The sequence below is a fragment of the Danio rerio genome, chromosome 14, assembly GCF_049306965.1.
Source record: "Danio rerio strain Tuebingen ecotype United States chromosome 14, GRCz12tu, whole genome shotgun sequence".
Classification (NCBI taxonomy): Eukaryota; Metazoa; Chordata; class Actinopteri; order Cypriniformes; family Danionidae; genus Danio; species Danio rerio.
Genome location: NC_133189.1, coordinates 46,230,351 through 46,255,000, shown reverse-complemented (window position 1 = coordinate 46,255,000; position 24,650 = coordinate 46,230,351). Strand labels below are relative to the sequence as shown.

General features: G+C 35.2%; 1 protein-coding gene and 1 long non-coding RNA gene across 5 annotated transcripts in view; one reads left to right on the top strand and one right to left on the bottom strand.

Annotated features, from left to right (window-relative positions):
* fgfrl1b (fibroblast growth factor receptor like 1b) overlaps positions 1-22,094 on the top strand; it is a 515,733-nt gene extending 493,639 nt beyond the window's left edge. For 3 of the 4 annotated variants that reach the window (XM_073921387.1, XM_073921388.1, XM_073921386.1), the window contains 4 exons: positions 12,646-12,738; positions 14,948-15,226; positions 17,650-18,003; positions 19,782-22,094. In XM_073921387.1, coding sequence (XP_073777488.1) covers positions 14,977-15,226; positions 17,650-18,003; positions 19,782-20,158 — 981 coding nt within the window. In that variant the 5' untranslated portion in view covers positions 12,646-12,738; positions 14,948-14,976 and the 3' untranslated portion in view covers positions 20,159-22,094. 4 annotated transcript variants of the gene reach the window in all.
* LOC141377590 (uncharacterized) overlaps positions 1-24,650 on the bottom strand; it is a 165,569-nt gene that overhangs the window by 55,470 nt on the left and 85,449 nt on the right. The gene's annotated exons all lie outside the window — the stretch shown is intronic.

Genomic DNA, 24,650 nt, shown 5'->3' with positions numbered 1-24,650 from the left:
ATTAGGTTTGGCCAATTTCCTCCCGAGTCGCCATACGACTGTTGCTCCAAACCACTTATGGCTCTATAAAAGACACAAGGAGACTTCTAATTACCCTTTCTCCTCTGCTTCCCTCTGTCTTTCCCTGCTGAGAAAGCACCGACGCTCTCTAATTTGGCTCTTCAGTCAGAGATATGGCAAATATACAGATGGAAATGAGATGAATATTTAAAGCTAACAAAATAGAGATGTCAAATGAATTTTTTGCTGTTTAAAAAAGGCATGAAAGCTTTTCTTACCCATCTGATTTGATGTTTTGTTTGGATTTTATTGGCAGCAATAAGCACTTGCTGTTGTAAGAGCTCTGTGTATTTTTCTTTCATCTTCATCCAGTAATACATTTGAATACATGAAAACACATAATCGTGCTTCTTTCTGAAAAGATTAGAGCTCTGTAATGTTTTCATCAAGAACAAAATGATCAAAAGGACTGGAAATCGTTATGGTACTAATGCGAAAAAAAGCGCCAGTTCATGCTTAGTGCATTTTTAGTATTGCACTGCAGGGTTAACTGAAACTAAAAGCATAAAGCAAGTAAAATAATCTTTGTAACTTGAAACCAAAAGAAACATTAACTTAAAAGTTTGTATTTATATTATATTATATTATATTATATTATATTATATTACATTACATTACATTACATTACATTATATTATATTATATTATATTATATTATTAGTGATGACGACTGCATTAACGTGAGACTTATTGACTTATTAGACTTATTTAGTAATTAAAAAAATTATATTATATTATATTATATTATATTATATTATATTATATTATATTATATTATATTATATTATATTATATTATATTATTAGTGATGACGACTGCATTAACGTGAGACTTACTGAAAAAAAAAAAAAATATATATATATATATATATATCACCATTAATCTATTGTCAAAGTTGAGTTGGGAGTTATGATGACTTCAACCCGGGCTCATTGTGGAAACATAGCCCCGCGGACGTTTCTGCGGACCGCGATTTACGTCCCGGGAGGTACGTATTCGAGCGTTTTTTTGTTTTCGCGGATCCGCTGTGCACGCTTTTTCGCGTCTCGAGCGGGCGCCTCTCGGGAGCGCGCGGCGTTCGCGCCCGCGCCGTTCTTGGCGAATAGCCGCCTGATCGGAAAAAAAAAAAAAAGCCCCCGTCTTCGATCTCGACAGCGTTTTCGGATCCCGCCGGTTCTCGCCCTCATTTTCCGGATTCCGTTTTTCGTCTTACCTGATTTCCGGAACCCGCCGTTCCCCGGACTCGATCCCGGTCGTCGTCCACCGCGGCCAGCTCCGGCTCGTCCTCCTCCTCCTCCGGGGCCTCCACTCCACCGACGCAACGCTATGAGCTAGGCGGTCGAACTGATTGTGTCGGGAAAGCCCTCCACTCGGAGGCGAGCCGTCGGCCGACCCTGCGACGTTCGCTCGAGAAAAAAAAACAAACGCGGCCTTTACGTACCTCCGGCCACGTAAATCGCGGTCTCCGATAACGTCCGTGGGGCTACGTTTCCAGAATGAGCTTGGGTTGGATGACTTTTACCTTGATATTTTAGCGTGGATGTATACCTGGCCAAATTGCACTGTAGGGGGCGAGATTGAGTCTTCGAACCTGTGTGTATTCCTACTGTGAATGTACCACATCAAACATGACGTGCTAACATGGATGCAGTTCACTAGAGTGAATCTGATTAATGTTAGCTACACATATAACTATCAGGCACCTTCAGAGTAATTGCATTCGAGAAAAACATAGACAAATAAAATGGACCGGGTGGTTTTTAAAATGAATGACGGTTAATGAAAGTTAAACTGGTGAGCCATCTGACAAAAAAAGTGCTCTTCTGAATCAAATCAGCAGGATGCCCTTCTGAATCTTTCACTTACTTCAAATACACTACTGACTATGCTTACATTGACATCTGCACTCTAGTTTTTTGTCTTAATAGACAATAATATAATTAAGGTGTTTACATGAAGTGATTTAATGTAAGAGTTTCCTGTAATTTTGGGTGACTTTAACTGCAGTTCAGCAGTTTCACATTCATTCATGAACATTCATGCCCCATGACAAACTAGGTAGACGCAAATAAGTAGTAAGGACTGGTGAGAGTGTTATGGAGTTTAATAACGCACGCCAAATGGAAAGAAAAAAACTTTGTGTTGTGTGTGTGTGCGTTGTGTGTGTGGTCCTGTACTGACAGCCGTGTGTCTGGATCTTGTCGGAAAATATTTAGAAAAGACCAACATGACGGTAATAGTTTGATCGCAGTGTTTATTTCAATAATGCCACTAATATATGCATACTCTTAATTCCATTTCTGTTTAGTTCAGTTATGACTTAAATCAGATTAAGGTAATTAAAAAATCGCTGTTTCGACCTTATGTAGGCCTACTGTTCAAAATTGATGTTTAACTGAATAAACAGTTAGTAAACACAAGTACATCTTATTGAGCATAATTTATTTTCATCACCAATTATTATAGTAAAACAGTTTCGCGAGCAGTTTGTGAAGCACAGGAGATGAGGCCATGGTCAAATGCGTCACCTGGCTTGAGAAACCCATTCTCAAAGACTTATTATTTAGATAGCACACATATTCTGAATGCCTTCAGCAGAATTAAAATGAGCCATTTTGATCTAGATTAATCTAGATTAATTCCAAGAATAATTTAGATTATCTAGATTTTAAAAAATTATCTATGTCCATCTATAATTATATCACATCATATTTTATTCTATTCTATTCTATTCTATTCTGTTATGTAACTTGAAATGAAAAGAAACATTAACTTAAAAGTTTGTTTATATTATATTATATTATATTATATTATATTATATTATATTATATTATATTATATTATATTATATTATATTATATTATCATGTTTTATTATAATTTATGTATAATTTTCTGCTAGCTGTAGAATTTTTTTTAATAAAATTTCTTATCAATTAATTGCTTATCTTATCTATTATTATTTTTATTATTTAATATATTTTAGATATACATAACTATTTAATAGAACTAAAATTACATTTAAAATAATTAAAACTATCTTCAAAAGAGCAAAAATTTATTTACTGAAAACAAACAACCAATAACTGAAATTTAACTAAAAATAGAATATCTAAAAATGCAACTATTAATAAAGAAACAACACTTACTGAATATTAAAATAACACTCCAAGAAAAATTGTGATTAAAATTACAAAGAAATGTGAAATATTATAAAGCTACTTCATTCATCTTTGTTTTATTTAAAAGATTTTTTACAGCGTATAATCTTACTCTGTTAAGCAGCATTGGCAGTGTTCTCCTTTACTTTACTGCATCACCTTCAGCCAAAAGCCGTAGTAAGTTTCTCCACAATCCTCAATCTTCATTACGTCTCTGATAGTAAAAAGGTAACGAGACCTTTCTTCCTTTGATGTTTGTTTTATTTAGAGTCGCCCTCGATGCTGAAAATCACTAGAAGCGTTTCAACCTGCTCTCTGCTCCGTGTTTGTTTTGCTTTGATTTTTTTTCCAAGCATGTGGAGCTCTATATGACAGATCTACAGGAATGTATGTTTGCGCACAGGTATGAATAGAGAATGAGCCTTTTTGAAGGCGCTGCTTTCAACTTCGTCCCAGTTGGAAAAAATTAAATGTGAGCCTTATTAACACTGAGTCCACATGAAGATCATTTGTAAGCTGATCCGTGCACCTCTCTGGACCGAGCCCTACTTTTTTTGGTAGCCCCCTTTTCTATACATGTTTCTATGCGGCTGCAGAGGAAAAGGAGCCCCTGTGCTTCAGAGATTCAGAGCTCCTTTACTGTTATTTCCTGTCCAAACCGAGTAAAGACAACTGAGAGTAGAGCTGCACCATTCTGGAAAGCCTAAGAATTGCAATTTTAGTATCAAATGAAGATCACAATTCTGAAGAGACAACTAAATGAAATTATTTACTAGAGGTAAAGTGGTAATCATTAGTTTCTTGAACAAATAACTTAATAATGATTCATTCATAAAGACATCTTTTTTTCATTATGAATACCCAATTTCATAAAATCTCTCAAACAATCGACTCAATGAATCACTTTTATTACTGGATGAATCACTATTTTGGAATCTCTTGAACTAATTGCTCAATGACTTACTCAAAAATAGTTTACTTGTCCATCACTGCATAGTTACCCATCCTTTGGGAAAAATTCCTAAATAATGGTTGTATGACTCATTTATGAAGACTTTACTTGAATAATTTCTGAATGAATCACCATTTTCACCAAATGATTCAGTGAATCCCTTAGGGCTCTATTTTAACAATCTAGGTGCAAAGTCTAAAGGGTGTGTCCAAATCTACTTTTGCTATTATAAGGACAGAAAAATACGCTCTGCGCTGCAGCGCATGGTCTAAAAGGGTTGAGCTTATTCTCTTAATAATTTATACTGTAGGTGTGTTGTGAGAATAAACCAATTAGAGTGTCATCTCCCATTCCCTAAAGAAGACCCTTAAGAGTCAGTTGCATCGTGCCATGGTGCATTTGCTATTTACATGGCTGACTTTGTAAGTGAAAAAACTGAGCGCTTCTCTACCGGGAAAACAGTTAAACAGACCATCTGCAGTACGAGGATGAAGAACAAGCCTTTTCAATCGGCCTTTACTTTCACTTTCTCTCTTTGATGGATAAGGAAACAGTGTTGTAGGCTATGTACAGACATTCATTAGCCAACGTAATTAATTTTGTTTGTTAAGCACAAAGATTAGTTTCAAAACTATTTCTAAAATCAGTTGTAATTTCCAGCAAACGAATATATGAACAATATTTAAAAAAAAAAGTGATATCCAAACACACATGCTATTCCCATATGGTCCAAAACCTGACAGGTGGTCAAATCTAAGCTTGTTTTTAATAAAAACAAATATAAATATGCATATAATAAATAATACTAATACTAATAATAACATTATACAAAAGCAAATAGTCATGAATAAACAAAAAAAGCCCCCAAGATGAAAAAAAGCATAAAGGCAGGGGTTTTTATATTCATGTAGAAAATAATAACTTTGTAACATTTTAATCATCTAATTCTTTTTCATTTGTAAAGATATTTCTGTATTGCTGTACACCCTGTGTGTTTTAAGCAATGTGTAAGCGAGGCGCACAACTAAAGCACTCTGCACTGGACTTTAGACCTGCTTTCAACTGGTCTAATGTGCAGTCTATTTTAGTTCGCAATGTGCCTTAACACGCCTCTTTTCTTGACAGAAACACCCATGAGTCCACAAAGTGGCACGAATGGATTTGCTATTTAAACAACGTGGTGGAAAATGGCGCAAAATTGAGGTTGTGTTGATCTAAAAATAGCCACACGTTGAGGCAAACACATCTTGCGCCGGGTGTATGATAGTGTCCTAAGTGACTACACCTGTTTCATTATAGAATGAATGAACAAATCTCTTGAAAAAATTATTTAATGACACTTGTTTCATAACTGGACGAATCACCATGTTTTAAGATTTCTTTTGAACTAATCGCTCAATGACTTTGACAATACAAAAAGACTTTACTTTTCTCATTACTGGATAATGAATATTTTGTTTAAAATTTATTGGCTGAATGACTGAATGACTCACTTATAAAGACTTTACTTGCATAATTTCTGAAATCACCATTTCAAATGGATATCTTAAATGAAAGTTTAAGTGACTTACTCAAAGACTTTTTTATTGACTGGGTGAATCAGCATTTTTAAAGAAATTATTTAAACCTATTTATTTAGTGAATCACTCAGTGACTAAACTTGTTTCATTATAGAATGAACAAATCTCTTGAAAAAATTATTCGATGACACACTTGTTTCATTGCTGGATAAATTACCATTTTTTACAATTGCTCATTGACTTACTCAAAAAGGTTACATTTTTCTCATTACTGGATAATTAATTACTTTTTGGAAAAAATCTCTTGAACAAATGGCTAAATGACTCACTTATAGATGACTCACTTGTATAAATCACTTTACTATTATATAAGATGTCACTTGCATAATTTCTGAATGAATAACCAATTTGAATGGATTCCTTGGACAAGTGGCTTCACCTTTTTGATAACTGCATGAATCAACATTTTTGAGCAAATCTCTTGATAGAGAGACCTATTGACTTGCTATTGACTTGAGTTGTGGAAGCTGACCTATTGACTACGTCAATGGTTCTCAAAGTGGGGGTCGGGACCCCCCGAGGGGTCGCGGGACAATGAAGGGGGGGGTCGCCTGGTGGTTTCCAAAAATCTATTTATTTTTATTAAGCCATAAGAATTACCATATTTTATCCATGACCTACTGAAGAGAAAAAATATCGTCGTTTATACCATATATAGTTACTATAGTATAGCTTATAGTTATTACTTCTATTGGATTGCAACCCCTGCGGTAATTACATTGTATTAAAGACACAGCAATAGCGTCAGATGCAGCAGATTTCATAACACCCGGTTAAACTTTGTGGCCCATTTCCAGCTCTCATACATTAAAAAAATTAAAAGAAGAATAGACTTTGGTCCATTGGTGTGTGTGCGCCATTGCATGCAAGGTTTCTGTATTTATAACACCCTCAGAGGATATTGGGGGTCGCGAGTCACTGGCATTGTCATTTTGGGGGTCGCGGCCTGAAAAGTTTGGGAACCCCTGGACTACATGTCTCATTACTGGATAATTAAGCAGTTTTAGGAAAAATCTCATGAACAACTGACAGAATGACTCAGCTATAAAGACTTCATTTGCATCATTTCTGGATGGATCACTGTTTTGAATGGATTTCTTGAAGGAATAATTCAATGGCTTACTCATAAAGACTTCACTTGTTTTATTGCAAAGACATTCTGATCGAGCGTACACTATAAAAAAATTTAAGAAAATCTGCCCTAAATTCATTAGTTTAGTTTAATCTCAGTTTACATCAGCCAAACTGACTACTAGTATTAAGTTAAACTTTGTAAAACTTTAATAAAATAAAAGAAATCCTAATTTATATTACATTCAGTCAAAGCAACATATTAACATTTGCTGGCATAACTATTTGCCATATTTTAAACAGTGTAAGAGAAATTGGACAGTATATAACCTTCCTGCACACTATGAAATGAAGAATGCCTTTATAGGACGTCCATTCATCTGAGAATGTATGCTAATATACATGTAAAAGAAATTAAGCATATTTTTGGCAGTATATTTTCAATAACCATCACTCCACTAAATCATGCAAAGTAATTCCCATGATGCTAAACAGCTCCAGAATGCAGTGTCAGTAAAAACCTCTGTTTTTCGGACACCTGTTTAGAGAACTCACCCTTCACAGTCCAGAGAACAGAGAGTCTGAGGTCGGGCTTTCAGTAAGTCCACTTTAGCTCACATAAAGCTCCACTGATTCCACTCCGCTGCTGTTGAATAGAGCAGCAATGGCTTACTTTTGCTCCTGCACCCCAGGCCAAAAGTAACAATGGTCTGAAGCCTGGTAAAAACACTTCTGCTAGCTTTGGCCTGGACGTGTGTGTTGAGCATGCAAGGCCTGGCCTCCGCACATGAGGATTAGCAGACACAAAGATGTGGCGCTTCTCTACACAGCCGCTACATACACAGCCTCAGGACAGCAGAAACTATAGAAAAGCAGTTTTGAAAACTTTCCTGACTAAGGAAACCTTACCAAATCTTTATTGTCATGTTTGGTTTTATAGAAATGTAGGGTCTGAAACAAAGTTGTTTATATTTTGCACCTGTAAATTGGTTTCATGCACGTGAATTTGCAAAGCTTGCAAGCATCAGCCTATATATTATTTAAGTAGTTGTTGTTCAATAATTGTTTTATTCAGCAAAGAATTAAAAACAAAAACGTATCTCAATTTTTAATTTTCTAAGATGTTACGCTAGATTCTCAACACTAATAATAAAAAAAGTCTGATTAAAAAAACAAATGTTTCTTGAACTTCAAATCATCATATTGGAGTGATTTCTGAAGATCATGTGACACAGATGACACGAGTGATGATGCTGAAAATTCTGCTTTGCCATTACATATATAAAAAAACTCACATATAAAATAAAAACAAACTTGAAATAAAGCAACTATATAAATGTGTACTAATATTTATTAATGTTTTTATTGTTGTTGTCAATATTATTATTATTATTATTATTATTATTACTATTTTTGTCAATATTATTTATATTATTATCTTTCATACTCACTAAAATTTTATTATTAATATTGCTGTTTTTCTTTGATTTTCCTGAGATTTTGTGAGTATCAAAGATGTTTGTTGTTGTTGTTGTTGTCGTTGTCGTTAATATTGTTATTATTATTATTGTCAATATTATTTATATTAGTATTATATTTTATACTCACTAAAATATTATTATTAATATTATTTTTCAGTGAATTTCTTGGGTTTTTATGAGTATCAGAGATTACTGTTGTTGTTGTTGTTGTTGTTGTTGTTGTTGTTGTTGTCGTTGTCGTTGTTGTCATAAATATTATTATTATTGTTGTTGTTGATGTTTTTGGTATTATCTATATTATTATTGTTGTTGTTGTTGTTGTCAATATTTTTATCATTATTATATTGGATAGTAAAATTATTGTTGTTTTTTAGTTATTTTCTTAGGGGGTTGAGTATTTAAGATTATTATTATTATTATTATTATTATTATTATTATTATTATTATTATTATTATTATTATTATTATTATTATTATTATGTTTGATACTCTCAATTTTTTATTATTGCTGTTTTTGAGTAATTTTTTGTTTGTTTGTTTGTTTGTTTGTTTGTTTGTTTTTCAGTAATCTTGGGTAAAAAAATCAAATGACACATAATTTTTTTTTTCCTCAATCAATATTTTCTACATCGATTACAATCTAAAAAATGGTGAGTTGTCATAACCCAACATTAGGCCAAAAATGGACAAACCCAACATTGCAATTTTTTGGGGGGCGTTTTTGTTCATATTTATTTTGACCTATTGGCATTTTTGCAGTGTCCATATTTTAAAACACTTAGTAGCATAGGGCATAATTTGGTCATATTTGCTTTCACTTTTTCTCTTTAAGTCAAGCACTAGCTGTATCAGACTCTAAACTAAAAGCTATGAAAAGCATTCAGAGGCCATTTATTGGGCAGTTTCGTTACCTACCCATTTGTTGACGTGGGATCGTCCAGAATAAGTAATGCCGTGTGCATAAAAATGCTGCGCTCAGTTTATGTGGATTCAGTGAAGTGAGAGGCTTCTCTGTGCATTCCTGTGAACCAAGCCAGAGAAATTCATCCCAAACAAAGCAGCTCTCAGCTCAGTCTGCACAGTTTAGGTTAAAGTCAGTTAATTGGTTTCCTGTCCAGGGTTAAGTCAACACGGCGTTGCATCTTGAACAGTGTGGAAACCGGAGAGAAGAAACAATATAGCAGTGTTTGCACACCCCCAATGCACAAACCCCTCTAAAATATTACCTCTTTTCGACTCGGTTATCATTTCTAAGGAGATCCGAAATGTCACCAGTCCTGAAACAAAACACACACCTCACAGTCCATTGATCTCCAAGCAAAACTGTCTGTTTTTTTTCAGGGTTTTTTTTGGATGGGTTTTGATGGCTCTCAGAGCACTACAAATAAATCTCAGCAAGTGTCGGCCTTTGCATTGACCCACTCATTCAACATGATTTACATGACACCATTTGCTGATGTTAATGGTGGATATGAAGATGAAAGAGCTCGTATTGCTGGAGAAACATCTGACTGATGATTTATGGACCAATATCTGAACTAACCTTTAAACTGTGTCTGAAACTATGAGGTATTTTGGATTGACATTTAAGACTATGGTGCTTAAGGAAGATTTTTGTAGATTCACTTGTGCTTTAAAACATGAACACTGTCTTATTGAATTTATGGTATGGATTTTATAAAACAAGGTGACTTTTAAATTGCCCTGTTAGTTGTGGAAGATTTACCTGACATCGGCTGTTAGAAAATCCTTTTTACAAAGGGAATAGTGTTTAAATGCAAAAAGTCAAAGCAAGAAATCAAATAAATCATGCTAGATGTTTTCTCAGTGTTAAGGTCTTTGCACACTGAAGTCTGAAATTTTCGTATGCGTTTTTTTCTATATTCATATGCGATAGATTTGTCACGTAAACAAACTTGCACACTGAGTCCGATGTGTATCAATCAATCCATTACGAAAAAAACACAAAATATTTCAGTCATTTTAAGCAGAGATACTTTGTTCTTCACTCTCTTCTTCAAAGAAGAAACAGAAAGAGGAATAGACTACATATTACGTTCATCCAATACTGTATTGAGGAAGGAAAGTTCAGCTTATTATCAAAAAATGCTAAGTTTATTTCAGGAAGTCAGGGGAGTTTTAATGCATTGCTTGTGATACTTCACACATTCACGTAAACAAATCCTGCACAGAGACTGGCAGTACCTGCAGACATTATTATAGATGGTGGGCGCGTTGACATATTGGAGCAATGGACAGAAAGTAGACCTTGCTTTCTATTATAATGTCTATGGACAGTACATACACACAGACCAAACAGCAGCAGGGTAGAATTGCGCCAGTCACTGAATCCAGCATATAGGTGTTCTCATTCTGTCTTTATTTTATGCACAGTTTGTCATAAAGTTGTCTTTAGCTCAAGATACAGCATTCTGTATCTAGCTTTTCGCTTGTACAATAGCTCCGAACTGTCAAAACACCTCTGAAAGTCCTTTTTCGGATGCAAAAAAAAATTTAACCCAGTTAGAATTTTTATGATGGACAAAAATTTCGGAGGCAGTGTGTCAATACTGTTCACACAACTTGAGGTCAATTTATTATTTAACATGCTAAAATTATGGACGAAAATTTTGGATTCGGTGTGCAATAACATTTCTGAGATATCTATTGTTTTGTTTTGTTTTTTATCAACTACACCAAATGTGTTTTTTAATTAGCAACTTTATGAAGTCAGTTCATATAATGTAGATGTTTGAGAAAAATCTATTTTGTTAGAATCTTTGACAACCAGATAGTGTTTTTATTTTTTATTAAAACATTATACTTTTTTTTAAATTTCAAGTTAAACTTATTTATTACAAACACAAACGACTTTTTAAGAAAATAAGTATCAATTTTTATTATTTTTTTCTAGATCAGTTCTGTTTTTAGTATTTTAGAATTGCGGTCATTTGTTTTCTTTTCAGTTTAGTCCCTTTATGAAACATGCAAACTCCACACAGAAATGCCAACTGACCCAGCCAAGGCTCGAACCAGTGACCTTCTTGCTGTGAGGTGACAGCACTACCTACTGCGCCACCCTGTCACCCTTTGTGTCTTCAACATGCATTTTTTCCAAAAGCAAAAACTTTTATGAAACATAAAATAAGAATGACACAAATAATTAAGTTTTCCCTAATAATAATGTTTTAGGTGTATTTAGCGACATATTGTCCAAAAAAAATTTACACAAAGCCCCGACCATAAAAGCCACACGGTGGCTCAGTGGTTAGCACTGTTGCCTCACAGCAAAAAGGTCACTGGTTCGAGCCCCAGCTGGGTCAGTTGGTGTATCTGTGTGGAGTTTGCATGTTCTCCCTGTGTGCGCATGGGTTTTCTCCGGGTGCTTCGGTTTTCCCCACAGTCCAAAGACATGCAGAACAGGTAAACTGAATAAACTAAATTGGTCATAGTGTATGTTTGTGGATGAGAGTGTATGGATGTTTCAGAGTACTAGGTTGCAGCTGGAAGGGCAATCGCTGTGTAAAACATATGCTGGATAAGTTGATAGTTCATTCCGCTGTGGCGACCCCTGATGAATAAAGGGACTAAGCCAAAGGAAAATGCGTGACACTATACTTGACTGTCTTCTGCCTCCTGTAGTATGGTTTTACTGTAAATACTCATAATTATTTTAACAAATCCAAGTGCACATTCATAAGTAAGCATATAGCCACAGCAGTGGCCATCTATTACTTCCAGCACCTGGGGAACAGTTAGGGGTCAGATGACTTGCTCAGCTGGGTATCAAATTTGGGGAGAGTGCGGTTCATTAACCCCCCATCTTCAGGCTGGGACTGAGAATCAAACCTGCAACCTTTTGAGGTCCAACTCCTTAACCTTTAGGCTACAACTGCACCAGAGATGCTCTTCTGACATCTATCTGAGCCTAATTAGTAACAGATTGAAATGTTCCCTATCATGTTTAAGCATTAAAGCAATGGAAAGTGCTTAAAATATATCTGGAATTAGTTTTTTGTTCTAATGCAAGGATAGGGATGTTTTGTTTACATGAGCCATACGTTTGTAAATGCGCTCAAACACCACCATGAATACAGCCATCTGAACTGTCTTAAATGCATTATAATGCTTAAATAACCATAATTATAGACAATGTTTTGAATTGCTCATCATAACAGCATTATTTATGTCCACTATCACAGTCTACTGAATTGCTGATTATCAGCACACGTCTAATAAGACATTAAAATGCTTCTGTGACATTCATATCTGCATGTTATAAAGTGATTTACTGACAGGTGTTTGTATGTGTATTTAACTTCTGATTGGGTTGTGTTTCAGATGATGCAGCTGTGCCACAGAACCCGCCTCCCCCAGACGCAGCAGAGCCTAATGCAGATCTGAGCCTGCAGGAACCAACCAGAGAGCCATGGGGTAAATAAATGAAATACAGCCTCCTCATTTTGCAGCTGTGTTACTGAACACACAAGCTCTCCTGAAGGGGCCCAGAAAGGTCCAAAAATCCTTCTTTAATCACTGATATTTTGACTACTTTTTTTAAGTGGTCGATTCATATATTTAATATCCATGAATCTATAATAGAGTGGTGGGCTCTGTTTTAAAGGGGACCTATTATGTCCTATTATGATAAATAAGTCTCTGATGTCCCATGAGTGTGTGTGTTCAAAATACCTCACAAATGTATTTTTATAACTCTTGCCGCTTTGATATAAAGGTTTTTGCCAATTTGGCGACTGTCGCTTTAAATTCAAATGAGGTTGTGCTCTTTTCAAAAGAGGGTGGAGCTACAAATGCATATGTGTCAGCATAGCAGCAGATTCAAAACAGGAGTAAAGTTGTCTCTGTGAAAAACTGAAGATGTTAAATGAAGTGTCTCAGAAGAAGGAGACTTCTGCAGACTGCAGAAGTGTTTCTGCAGACTTTATTAATCAAGTCTAGAATTAATTTTTACAATTACAGGCTGGATATATTTACTGTTGCACGACAAAAAGTGCTTAAATCACTTATTAAAGTGACTTTTCCATAACAGGTCTCCTTTAATATACACATGCATCTGTTTACTCCTTAGAAATATCAATAGCACTCCCAGTAGGTGAGTTTTGATTCGGGTTTTTTTTACCCCAATATTAGATGCCAATTTGACATCAAGGATGTTTACATGGATTGTAACGATAGAAAATCCAGTTTGTATTGAAGCTTTCAGATGAATAAACCTTTCCTTTTGGTCAAAAGAGCGTCAATGTGTAGATGTCAAAGGGACCTCAAGGTTTTGACCAATCTTTAGACGTGTTTTTGATGTCATTTTGACATCAATTTGCCTGCTGGGTTTGTACTTTATTTATATTTGCTAAATCGAATCAATAATTTAAGCAAGATTCAAATCTAGAATTTAATCGAATCAAGAGCTTGTGAATTAGAGTTAAATCAGGACCTGTAATGGACACCTATAACTGCCCGTCTCATCACCAGAACCCCTTCTTCTCATCTCATCACCCCAGTCCTGTAGCAGCTTCATTGGTTACCTGTTCATTTTCGAATTGACTTTAAAATCTTGATTTTAACATTCAAAGCCATCCACAATCTCGCCCCTCCATATTTGTCTGCCCTCATCCACATTTCTGTTCCTTCTCGCACCCTGCGATCTTCTTCCTCCCTCCGTTTGTCTGTTCCCTCTTCTCGCCTTTCAACTATGGGCAACAGAGCATTTAGCCGCTCTGCTCTGCGGCTTTGGAACTCACTACCACCTGCCATCAGAAACATTGACTCCCTTACACTGTTCAAATAAAGACTCAAAACCCACTTATTTAAGATGGCTTTTAATACTTAATTTTATTTGCACTATTGCTGTGTATATTTTATTATTTCTCTTGTTTTTTTATTGCTCTTGTTGTTTGTACGGTGTCCTTGAGTTGCTTGATAGGCGCCTTTAAATAAAATTATTATTTTTATTTTTATTATTATTATTATTATTATTATTATTATTATTATTATAACTAACAGCATATGAGCAATTCCATGCAAATGTTAACCTTGCCATGAAAAAAATCACATTTTCACCAAAATAGTGAAACTATCGTTCGACGTTTTTGTGTAGGCTTCTATTTAACAGTACTGTAAAAATAACCAAAAATGTCTCTCAATGTTTTTAAACAATTATTTTTTATTTATTAAAGCCACACAAGTGCCAGTTTTAAGATCTGTCACATCCATAACCACGCTTTATCCTCATGAATGCAAAAATGTCAAATAAAATCAAATCAATCATTTTTGTTGTATTATTTATTTTGGGTTGTGCAGTTTAATTCACAGCATTTCTACAAAGTATGTTGTGTACTGTAAACTCGCTAACTTTTTTGCTCACATCCATAACGCATGTTTATTTTGCTCATTTAAAATCTAAAAGATGTTTACAGATTGTTGTTTTTCTGATTCTATAACTCTGTGGTTAGTTGTTTTGGGAAATATAAACTGATGTTTCAATATAATAATAACATATACTTTCTATGAGATTTTATGTATTGAGTTTTTACTGAAAATGTCACATCAATAATGCTGGAATTGCTCATATTTTGCTTTCCAGCTGTGTTGTAAATATATTGTAAATGTTTTACTCTGTCTGCAGTGAAGCCGCGTTTCAGTCAGCCCACAAAGATGCGCAGGCGAGTGCTGGAGCAGCCGGTCGGCAGCTCGGTGCGTCTCAAATGTCTGGCCAGTGGAAACCCGACACCAGTCATTACATGGTGGAAAGACCAGAGCCTGCTGGACAATCCTCAGCAGAGCAAACGGCCACAGTGGACACTGACACTGAAGAACCTGCAGCCGCAGGACAGCGCAAAATACACCTGTCATGTCTCCAATGCAGCCGGACATATCAATGCCACATACAAAGTGGATGTCATTGGTGAGTTGTGGAAGCCAAAGTGGGTGGATAACAATGAAAAATATCTATAATATAATTTCAAGCCTACCAAACAAATTTTTGCTGCTTTTCTGAAAAATCAATTAGCAACATATTTATTATTTCACATAAGAAAAACTTCCATATAAGCATTTACACTTATTTGATATTTTATGTTAATATATTCATACATGTTTGCTAGATAATAATTTCTAAATAAATTAAATTTTACATATAACAAACATTTTAGTTGTTTTCTTAATCAGGGAAGGGCAGTATTTAAGATACATGTATTTCATATGTATTTTAAATACTAAATAGTATTTTGTCATTTGTATTTGATAGGGTTTATGAAAATGGGTCAATATTTTATATAAAAATACTTTAGTGTCTTTTTTTGTTTAAATAATAACTTGTGGTGTCCAAGTGGATATGTATGTTTATACAGTATGTATGTATCATAGGTAATATACTATATTAAATGTACTATATATATCAAATCCATATCATTAGTGTAGGTCAAGGTTTTAAAACCGCCAGAATTTTCTTTTCCTACGGTATACAGTTGAAGTCAGAATTATTAGCCCCCTTTTGATTTTTTTTTTCTTTTTTTTTATATTTCCCAAATGATGTTTAACAGAGCAAGGAAATTTTCACAGTATGTCTGATAATATTTTTTCTTCTGGAGAAAGTCTTATTTGTTTTATTTCGGCTAGAATAAAAGCAAATAAAAAAAAACAATTTTGGGACAAAATTATTAGCCCCTTTAAGCCATTTTTTTTTTTTTTTCGATAGTCTACAGAACAAACCATCATTATTGACCTTATTCTCCGTCGACGAGCGGGAGCTGCCATTTGAATCTTTTTGGCTTGAGACTTCTGGTCTCATTCACTTCCATTCATTTTTAGACATTAAAAACTGCTCATTACGCTGCTTAATTTTGCAATTTGATATTTTCTTATTATAATATTCTACTTGGTCTGTATAGTCATGCAAACATTTGTTTGTAGAGCAAGTAGTTTGACCGTTTTCTGCCATTTATTATTCCTAGTCATTTCTCCCATTGGCGACTGAATCTCTGAATTCTAAGACAATCGCGAAATAAGGCGCACTTCCGCATTTCAGAATAAGGTCAACACAATAACTTGCTTAATTACCCTAACCTGCCTAGCTCACCTTATTAACCTAGTTAAGCCTTTAAATGTCACTTTAACCTGTATAGAAGTGTCTTGAAAAATATCAAGTAAAATATAATTTACTATCATCATTACAAAGATAAAATAAATCAGTTATTAGGAATAGGTTTCTAAAACTATTATGCTTAAAAATGTGCTGAAACAATATTCCCTCCATTAAACAGAAATTGAGGGAAAAAATAAACAGGGGCGCTAACAATTCTGACTTTAACTGTTTGTTTTTTTTTACGTTTATTTTTATTTATTTTTTTTGCAACTATTTTATTTAGTTTTTTTAGGGCAACAGTATCGCCAGCAGATAAGGACCCTCTACATCAAAAGCTACTGATCCTAAATATTTTAAATGTTTCTTAAAATAAAATATATTGTGTACAATGGAGGAAAATATTTTTTTAATACCTAGATATTACAAAAGAAGATATTTATTAGAGTAGTACAATAATGTGATACCGTGAACCATTGATATTTTTATCAAAGGCTATATCATACCGTGATAGATGTTATATGTACCAGGGTATTTGGAAAATATATAAGCGTGTATATGTAGCATGTTATTTTAAATGCAGGCACATTTACGTTGTATTTCATATGTCATAATTTTACTAGAATACAGATATGTGTTCAGTATTACCATTCCTAGCCAATAGATTGTGTCTGTGTATGCATCAAGACGCAAGAGTCAATTTTTTATTTTTTAATCAGCCTGTTATTGTTCGGGGCTGGTCCGCTTGCCAGTTTATAACCTAGCAACTGTTAAAATAAGCGAAAAGGAACATCGATGTATTGATAGACTTGTGTAGTGTTAGCACTCTGGCTGCCTAGTTTGTGGATGAACATTGTGTATGTGTACGCAATAAAAGTTTAAAAGTGGCTTGAGTTGTATCCATTGTGCTTGCCCTGAAACCCTTCCAGTGGGGAGTTTACTGAAGTACAACAGGCAACTTAATAAAAACTAGACAGTTATACTTATACAATATATATGAAGTTTTTATAAAGAATAGTTTAGATATAATCCATTGTGTTTGCCAGAATAAAAGAATATGATATTATGAAACATGTGCCAGACTCAACCTTATGTCGTGCATTAACACCTCGACTCAACAACTCACCACTAATGCCATGTTTCTGACCACTGTTTCTGTTCATCGTTACACCACACTCAGTTCCAAATGTGCAGAATGACTGAACATTCAAACTGCTTCATGCTTCGATCTGTTTTATTCTCCACAGAGCGCACAAACTCCAAACCCATCCTGACCGGCACTCATCCTGTCAACACGACTGTGGAGTTTGGAGGAACAGCCTCTTTCCAGTGTAAAGTCCACAGTGATGTGAAGCCAGTGATCCAGTGGCTGAAGCGAGTTGATCCGGGCTCAGAGGACCGCTATAACTCCACGCTGGAAGTTGGAGGACAGCATTATGTGGTGTTACCCACTGGAGATGTATGGTCCAGGCCGGACGGGTCATATCTCAACAAGCTGGCCATCGTGAAGGCCCGAGACGAGGATGCCGGGATGTATATCTGTCTGGGGGCAAATACCATGGGCTACAGCGTCCGCAGTGCCTACCTGACTGTTCTCTCTGGTCAGTTAATGTAGTTTTTATATCTAATAACTAATACTGTAAAGGCTGCTTGAAAAAAACTGAGGGTGTAATATTTAGTTTGGCAACACTTTTTAAATGGTTATAATTATCAAATAGTATCACTAACAAATTGTTTTTGGCTCAATGGTTTAGAACAGAGATGCCCAACTAGGGCCCGCAGGCCAAAGTTGGCTCATGATAACTTTTGATTTGGCCCACCATCCCATAGGGCAGTGTTTCTGATTAAGAACATCATTATGGTCCAAATAGAATTGTTTGTTTTTATTCTAATATGTTCATTAAAATGTAAAAAAAAATGCCTAAGTTCGTATAATTAAAGCAATGTTTTTAATTAATTTTTTTATATTATTACATAAATTAGGGGGAAAAAACTTGGTGACTTTAATGTAATACAGTTTTTTCTATTTAACTTCAGCCCACAGCCGTCAATCAGTTTAATCTTTGGTTCTTCGTAAGAAAAGGTTAGGGCACCCCTGGTTTAGAACGAACTTGAAAGTTTTGACTTTTTACAAAAAATAACAAACATAAACATTGACTCATACAATGAATTAAGATATGTTATACATTTACACAAATCTATTTAAACTCACATTTTTTAAGCACACTGGTTTTAACCAATTTACTAGGAATATTAAAAAAATTATATTTTTATGATTATGTTGTTTCTCTCTCTCTCTCTCTCTCTCTCCTCTCTCTCTCTCTCTCTCTCTCTCTCTCTCTCTCTCTCTTTCTCTCTCTCTCTCTCTATATATATATATATATATATATATATATATATATATATATATATATCAGTATATTATATAAATATTGTAATAATATTACTGCACTGTAAAAATATAAACATTAAGTAATACATTTTACTGCAAAACTACAGTACTAATTTAATTTCTTTTCAAATTTTATATTATATATGTTGCTGGCAAAAATAAAGTCACAGTTTCAAATTGAAATTGGTTATTTTCTACAAGGCATCTCAAAACGATTTGATTTACAGTAAACTGAGCCATTCTGACATCCTTAATGCTGCAGCTTTGCTGGTTAATTTAAGCTTTCTTTTAATTCAGCAAAGAGATCACTTAAAACTTTCAATTGGTCATGTGTTACAAATTTACAAATCAGAGTTCATCAAATTGAAGTCTTAAATTTAACAACTTTATTAATCCCTCCCCGGGCAATTAAATTTGAGCAGTAGCATTTCATGATACAAAAAAACACATAAAGAGACAAATCAATTACAAACAATGTTAAAAAACGCAATTCAGCATGCTTCATAATAACCTCATAAATAGTACAAAAAACATAGGAAGGACCTATTTAATTAAAAAAACATAGGTCCCATGTAATTAAAATAAAATATTTTAGATGTTAGTTTCAGTTTGTTAGTTTTAAGGGTAGCTATAATCTAGTGTGCTCCAAAACAGAGACAAACTTCACATATAGAAAATATAAAACTGATATAAACATCCAGAGCTTTGCAGGTTATCACTTCTACCTAACTGGATCAACTTTTTTTTTTTCATGTCGCCTCATAGTTCTCATCAAATCTTGACCAATCAAACGCTCTCTAACATCTGACATGCCCCACCCACTTCACTCTCTTTATTTGATTTTCATTTATGCTCAACAACTCTCGCTGGCAGTGCTGTGATAAAAACAAAAGGGGAGGAGCTATGCTATGCCCCACTCTCTCTATATGCACATTTCAAAGCTCCTCACGGGACCTTTTTTCAACGATAAATCATGTTTATTTGCAGATCCCAAGGTGGAAAAGGATGTGATTCCCCGCCATATCAGTCCTGGTTTACCCTGGCCGCTGATCATTGGCATCCCAGCTGCTGCCCTGCTGATCGTGGGCACCATCGTGCTCTGGTTGTGCCATAGTCGAAGACGTCAGAGCGCTTTACCACCCCGACCAACGACCTACAGAGATCACCACATATCCGACAAAGAGCCCAGTTCACCAAACACCAACAAACCTGACCTGCCCAGCCACAGACTAGCAACCGGGCCTGCAACTCTCAGTGGCCCGCCAAAGATTTACACCAAAGTCTACACAGATATGCACACTCACACACACACACATGCACACATGGAGGGAAAAGTGCACCAGCATTTCCATTACCAGTGTTAAACGGTTGCCATCAGGTGATCGATGCTGCTGCCTCTTGTTTTATTGAGCTAAGGACCACAACCGTACTGTAGGACTGCAGGAAAAATAAACCCGATCGCAGTTCTGATGGACCTCGAAATGTCTCAGGTCAAAGGAAAGTGGACTTCGGGTTTTCCGGGTCTTTTAGAGTTCAAAAATCAAAGCGTGCGCGAACAGTCCAAGAACAATAGTCGAAGGTTTTTCGCTACTCCAAAGCCAAGCATCACACAGGAAGAGCAGTGTGGAGATGTTTTATAGATATATATTCAGAGAAACTGTGATATTTTTGTATGGTGGGTCTGTTTACAATGTGTTCCGGACAGCTAATTTGCAAAAATGTGGTGTTTTGTTTTGTTTTTTCGTTTGATTTGAGGCGTGTGCTTGTGAAGAAATTATGCAAGGAAATGTCAGGGAAGCTAGATGGATGACGAAATGGAAATGGGGTAAAGGTTTCTGTTGTATTACCATTAAAAGGTACTTTGTGTCTTTGTGTATTCAGCTCAACTTTATGATAATTGCAGTATTATGTAACGTACACTTTCTGTCTCAATGCAATCTTACTGTTTGTTATTAATTTTACAATCCAGGACTGTTTTATTTCATTGTGGTTTATAGAGTTGTAAACAAAGTTCCCTTACAAAAAAAGCAACCCGGGCTCATTCTGAATACGTACCCTTATATACAGTTCTGAAGAGAGCAAAATACGTCACAGGAGCTACGTTTTTTCACAGTTTTTGTTTGTGCAAATCGACCAGAGGCCGCTGTGGATGCTTTTTCAGATCTCAAATTTCTCTCTTGAGTGCCATTCATGCCTGCTCTTTTCACATAAATCCACCAGATGCTGCTGTTGACTAACTCACTGACTTACTTACCAACTGACCGATACCACCTTCCCTAAACTCAACCAATAGTATTTTGAAAAGCACCTATTGACCCGCTCACGCCCTTCCCTAAACCCAGGGCTTAATTTGAGCCAGAACAAGCTGGATCCGGAACCTCTGAAACAATCTCGAACGATTCCCCTCCACCACCACAATTCCGATTGCGCCACCTCGCAACCACTAAACCAACCGACAGTGTTTTGAAAAGCATTCCAGAAAAAGAAAAGCCCCCTAATTTTTACCACGTTTTCAGATTTTACCACATTCTCACCCTGTTATTTACTTGTGTATTTTATTTTTTGGCTTGTTTTTGTCTTACCTGCTTTTGTAACCGTTCTTCACCGGACTCGAACTCCATTATTGTGGTCAACTCCGCTCTGACCTCCAGACAAACTGGTAACAGCGGTAAAGCCGTCCACATAAAGGTAAGCGGTCAGCTGGTTACCAAAAAAAAAATAACGGCCTCATATCACCCGTAGTGTTCGTTTGAAAGATGAAATGCAGCCATACATAGCTCTGGATACATAATTCGCGATCTCCAAAAACGTATATTGGGCTACGTTTTCAGAATGAGCCTATGTTGCAATCAAGAAGTATGTCATTGTATACTGACAAGGGTACTGTTTCTGTACTATTTAAGGCTAAACTGCCACAATTTGTAGTTTATAAATCATATTTAAGAGTTGCAGCAGTAAACTGAGTTCACGATTAGCTATTTTTCAGTTGAACTGTGTAGCCTTTACTAGGCTAGTATAATTTATAATTTATTAAATTAAATAGCCTACAAAAGCAGACTGAAAGTCACACTTGGATAAACTTCTTTTTTGTAAGGGAACACAGCATTACTGTTGATAATAATATATTTGAAAGATTCCTTCAGCAGGTCTTCAGAAACCCCTCATGAGCCGATATATGAAATCTATAAATGTGACATGTTTATCTGAGATACTGCATGCTGCAATATTTACTTTGGTGCTCATGTAAGTGTACTTTAATAATATTTTTATAAGAAATAAATAATTGTCTATTTTCCCCCAGTTCGCCCAGTTTGAGTGTGTATTTTCGGCGGGATTTGGAGGTTGGTTATTGACACTCGGCGGCCTCCGTCCTTCCCTCACACGGCCTCAGAAACACTGTTAGTTCAACAGGCGGAGGAATGCAATGAGAAAATCAAGTTATTCTTCTCGACACCAGGAAAGTAGGGAAATATTCCCAGCAGGATTTGATGGGTATTAATATTGGGGTAGGGTTACAAAGAAGGGGCTGCAGTTCATGAGGCTGTTTCCTCTGCTCTCCCCGTGGATGACAAAGGCAAGAAAAACTCTACACAACATAAATGATCCAGAGGTGAGCGCTTTTTATGAACTTTTACATGAACAAAGAAAAGGTTTACGCGGCTTAAAGAGTAATGAATCGGTTGTGTGGAGGGACTGTCAGCGCTTTCGGTGATATTAGTTGTAAAAAAAGGTAATTCTGTCATCTAGAGGCCAGAATGGGTGTTGCAACACGACGAATGCAATAGTTCTGCTGTAGAGAGTAGCTTTATTTACTTACATTTGTAAAATTGATAGCTATGTGTGCTCTTTTAATTATAATTTTAGTTTAATTTACATTTTAGCTTAAATAATTAAAAAATACTATTTAAAAAAGCACTGTTGTGCTTGACAAAATAGTAAGACCATTTCAATGTGGTAATGTTATTGGCCATGAACATTTCCTGATGTTTGTCAAACTGTTTCTTAACTGTAACAAGAGGCAATTTAATAATTATTTTACATTAAACCGCAACATAATTTATCATTATGTGTATCTTTTTAGATTCTCAGAAGCTATGGAAATTAAAATGTAAGTCTTCAAATACGTTTGTTATTGTTTACATGCCTTAAAAATGGTCTAAATGTGACATTCTACTAGAAACGTACATTATCTGTCCCTCACATAAAAGGATAAATACAGTGAATAAAAAATATTTAATCCCAAACATTTCTAAAATGGACTGATGGTTGATTTCTGTGAGTTGTTCTGTAAAGGCATACAGTATGTCATTCATTTGGTTCTCGGGTTTTTGTTCTTTGTTTAAATAACTTTAGAAATGTACAAACATTTGTCCTTGTCCCCAGCCCAATTTAACCTACAGCCTTAATAGTTTTGTTATGCTAAAAACTGATTTTTAGAATAAAAATACTTCAGAAATAGCCAGTTTAAGTTGTTATCATTCACAAAAAAATGGATTAAAACATGAAATTATGAATACATTCTACAAATAAATACTACAAATATGTAATACAAATAAATGTACAATTGTCCCCATGTTTCTGTCAGTCCTGTCACATTTGCGTCAAATTGAACATGAAATGCGTGCAAAACACCTATAAGGGTATGACTCAAAGAAAGTGAGATCATTTGATGGAGATGCTGACAGTGAGCAAGGATGTGTTCTATCACTGAATTGTTTTTTGAAGACGACAAGCTTAAGTCAGGCCCTGTCACATTTTTTATAAGTGAAAATGTACATTTCTGGTAGAATATTCCATCTATATATGCTCTTTTTATTACAATGTTAGTTTAATTTTACATTTTAATTAAAATAAAAAAATACTAAAAGAAGACTTTTGTGTTTGACAAAAGTAATAACAACAGGAATATAATGAAGAGAGGAGCACGTGCTTATAATTGTCTGTAACTGGTCCCGCATTAGCTAATGCATGATCCACCAATCAGATGATTCCTAAATCGCTTTAAATAACCAGAGTATTTTACCTTAGCCATCATCATTCATCCTGAAGAATCCCCCTTCCACCCCTACTCCTCCCCTTTCTTTGACAGGGCAGCACGGAGGCCCAGTGGTTAGCACCGTTGCCTCACAGCAATGTCACTGGTTCAAGTCTTTTTTACCTGGTCAAGCTGACAGTTCTGTGAGTTTAAATTTTCTTCCCGTGTTTGTATGGGTTTCCCCGGGCTCTTCGGTTTCCTCCCACATGCCAAAAACATGTAACATAAGAAAACTGACCTAAACCTAATCGACCACATAGACGAGCGATTAATCAGCTTTATTTCTCTTCAGTTATTCATAATTTGCATTCACTATTAAAAAGAAGGGGAGTTCTCGAGACCTACCTGAGTTCAAACTCCCCTCTCTCTGCAAACCGGAGGGAGCTCCAGGCTCGAGGATCTCATGAGCTCAGGGCTCTCTAATGGGACAGCAATGCCAAACACGCTTTATAATCAATCATCAGCTAAGTGTAATCTTTTGATGGATTATTTGAATGTAATATACAGTGCTCAGCATATACAAGTACACCCCCCACAAATCTCCCATTTAAATAGATATTGTTTTATAGGATGCTTAACAATATATTAGTACATACATTAGTTTAGTCAGTACTGAAGCCAAATCTGACAAAACAACTTACAATAACGGTTCAAACATTAGTAGTCCAAATTTGTATGTTTGGGAAAAATTTTAAATAAAATTTTCAAAAGGAGGAAGAATCAAGAGCAGCAAAAAGTAATTACAATTTTGTCGAAATATTGTAGTTTGTAATTTTTTATTTTTTTTGCAATATTTTGCATGAAATTGTATGTATAATCGT